Source organism: Nestor notabilis, unplaced genomic scaffold, assembly GCF_000696875.1.
Source record: "Nestor notabilis isolate BGI_N333 unplaced genomic scaffold, ASM69687v1 scaffold3685, whole genome shotgun sequence".
NCBI lineage: Eukaryota > Metazoa > Chordata > Aves > Psittaciformes > Psittacidae > Nestor > Nestor notabilis.
In genome coordinates, this window is record NW_009927721.1 from 34385 (window position 1) to 37088 (window position 2704).

At 40.1% G+C, this 2704-nt stretch overlaps 1 protein-coding gene across 1 annotated transcript in view; it reads left to right on the forward strand.

Moving 5' to 3' along the window:
• Positions 1 to 2009, forward strand: part of ZNF143 (zinc finger protein 143) — a gene marked incomplete at its 3' end in the record, with an annotated part of 23597 nt that extends 21588 nt beyond the window's left edge. Inside the window, exons 13-14 of the mRNA XM_010014161.1 lie at positions 169 to 330; positions 1863 to 2009. Of these exons, the coding sequence (XP_010012463.1) occupies positions 169 to 330; positions 1863 to 2009 (309 nt within the window). The remainder of the gene's footprint in view (positions 1 to 168; positions 331 to 1862) is intronic.
• Positions 2010 to 2704: the final 695 nt, after the last annotated feature.

Genomic DNA, 2704 nt, shown 5'->3' on the forward strand with positions numbered 1-2704 from the left:
CAGGTATTTGTTTGATATATGCTGTTGCACTTCCATTGCTTATCACCAGGGCTTTTTTCAAACCTTACTTAAAAATATACGTAATGTTGTCAAAAACTAAGACTCGGGTATTACTTGGGCAGCAATTAAACCTTCTTCTTTTACTTCAGGAATTATTTTGTGTTTCAGGTCAACATAACCCAAGCAGATATGCAGGCCATTGGCAATACTATCACTATGGTAACACAAGATGGCACCACCATCACAGTACCTGCCCATGATGCTGTCATCTCTTCTGCAGGAACACATTCTGTAGCAATGGTTACTGCTGAAGGCACTGAAGGACAACAGGTAAGATATTATCCCATGTAGATGTGTAATGTTCCATTATAGGATGATCTAAAATAGGCATCTTTGCCCTGAGGAGAAGGACTTGGGGGTGCTGGTTGATGAGAAGCTGAACATGACCTGGCTTCAGTGTGCGCTCGCAGCCCAGAAACCAACCGTATCCTGGGCTGCATGAAAAGAAGCGTGACCAGCAGGTCAAAGGAGGTGATCCTGCCCCTCTACTCAGCTCTCGTGAGACCTCACCTGGAGTATTGTGTCCAGTTCTGGTGTCCTCAACATAAAAAGGACATGGAGCTGTTGGAGCAAGTCCAGAGGAGGCCACGAGGATGATAAGAGGGCTGGAGCACCTCCCGTATGAAGACAGGCTGAGAAAGTCAGGGCTGTTCAGCCTGGAGAAGAGAAGCTGCGTGGAGACCTCATAGCAGCCTTCCAGTATCTGAAGGGGGCCTACAAGGATGCTGGAGAGGGACTCTTCATCTGGGACTGTAGCAACAGGACAAGGGGTAATGGGTTTAAACTTAAACAAGGGAAGTTTAGGTTAGATATAAGGAAGAAGTTCTTTACAGGGAGAGGGTGGTGAGGCACTGGAATGGGTTGCCCAAGGAAGTTGTGAATGCTCCATCCCTGGCTGTGTTCAAGGCCAGGCTGAACGGAGCCTTGGGCGACATGGTTTAGTGTGAGGTGCCCCTGCCCATGGCAGTGGGGTTGGAACTAGATGATCTTAAGGTCCTTTCCAACCCTAACTATTCTATGATTCTGTCTAAGCTATCGCAGTTCCATCATTCACATGGATTTATCGAAGTAAACCAGTTTTCAACATCTGGCCATAGCATTCCCCTCACATAAAGGGAATGCTTATTCATATTCATGCTCATACATATGATGTGTTCGACTCCACTGCTATACATCACCATATGGCAGAATGTTCTAAAAACAATTGGGCACCAAGAAAAAAATTAAGGTACCAGTCTGGTAATTCATTTAGGTGCATGCATGTAAAATAAGACCTGGAAATGTTAAGTGTTTTCCCCAAAGTCTTATAGTAAATAAGTGGCAAAACTAAGTCTTACGGGACTGTAATTAATTTGGCAAGTAGGAAGTGTTTGTTTAAGTACGTATTTGTGGGTTTGTTCTTAATATACAAGTACAATAGCTAGCTTTTAAAGTAGAAATATAGTGACATCATTTTTAATCTTTAACTTAATAATGCATTCCACTGTTCTAAAAATGCACCAGATGAAAATGAATGTACTTACTAATCACTATGCTCTGTATGTATAAATAATCACCGGCTTTATAGGCACATTTACTGAATTTCTGTGCAGTTCTGAGGATATTCGTATTTTGAGAGCTAATAGCTAACTTTGAGAACACAACGATGGCAGCTTTTCTTAAAAAAATGTATCTTTTACTCAATAAAATTATGCTCATGAATGATCACAGCTTTGAATTTAACTTTGAAGATAACCATTGTATGAGGTCAGTAACTGTAACAGATCTGTCATCCAGTTGACTCTCTTCCTTTGATACTGAAGGTTGCTATTGTGGCTCAAGACTTAGCAGCATTTCATAGCGCCTCCTCAGACATGGGACATCAGCAACATGGGCACCATTTAGTGACTACAGAAACTAGACCTGTCACATTGTTGGCTACATCCAATGGAACACAAATTGCAGTACAGGTAAGATAGTGATAGATGTTTTTTGGAGTGTTTCTTACTTCGAGAACTAGAAGCTCCTAGTCATGTAACAAAATTATTCTAATAAGCTTGACTCCCCTAAAAAAAAAAATAGCCCATAACCATATGATCTCATATTTAAATAATACATAGGATTAGGAAGGGAAATAGTAAGCACCTGATCTTCTAAATCTACTTGTAGAACTTCCAAAAAGGGAGACGTTAGGGGAGGGCCAAACTTCAGGTCAACTGAATCATTCATGATGTCACAGGTTTTCAGTGGAAAAGCACTTTCATTCGATAGAGCTGATACATATAAACCCAAAACCTCAAGGGTAAATTGCAATGATCTTATGTATATAAAATCAGTGAATTTATTATTTGAACCTTGAAATGCTAATAGCAGAAAAGTGTAAACAGTTATAAAGAAGGATGAACAGTCAGAAATCTCTGGAAATAAGTAACCTTCTGTTTAGCTGTCAGACCATCACACTAGAAGCAGCTGTTTTATAAGTAGTTCCTCATATTGTCCAAACACTGTAATGGAAGAGTAATTTCTAGGTATGAAAGAGTTTAATTTAAATTGGGCTAATTTCAAAGCAGATGGAAACCAAGCACAAATTAAGCTTTTATCTGGAAAGTAACCAAAGCCTAGACAAGTATTTTTGTGAATACTTTTATTCAGAGGGAACCCAGAC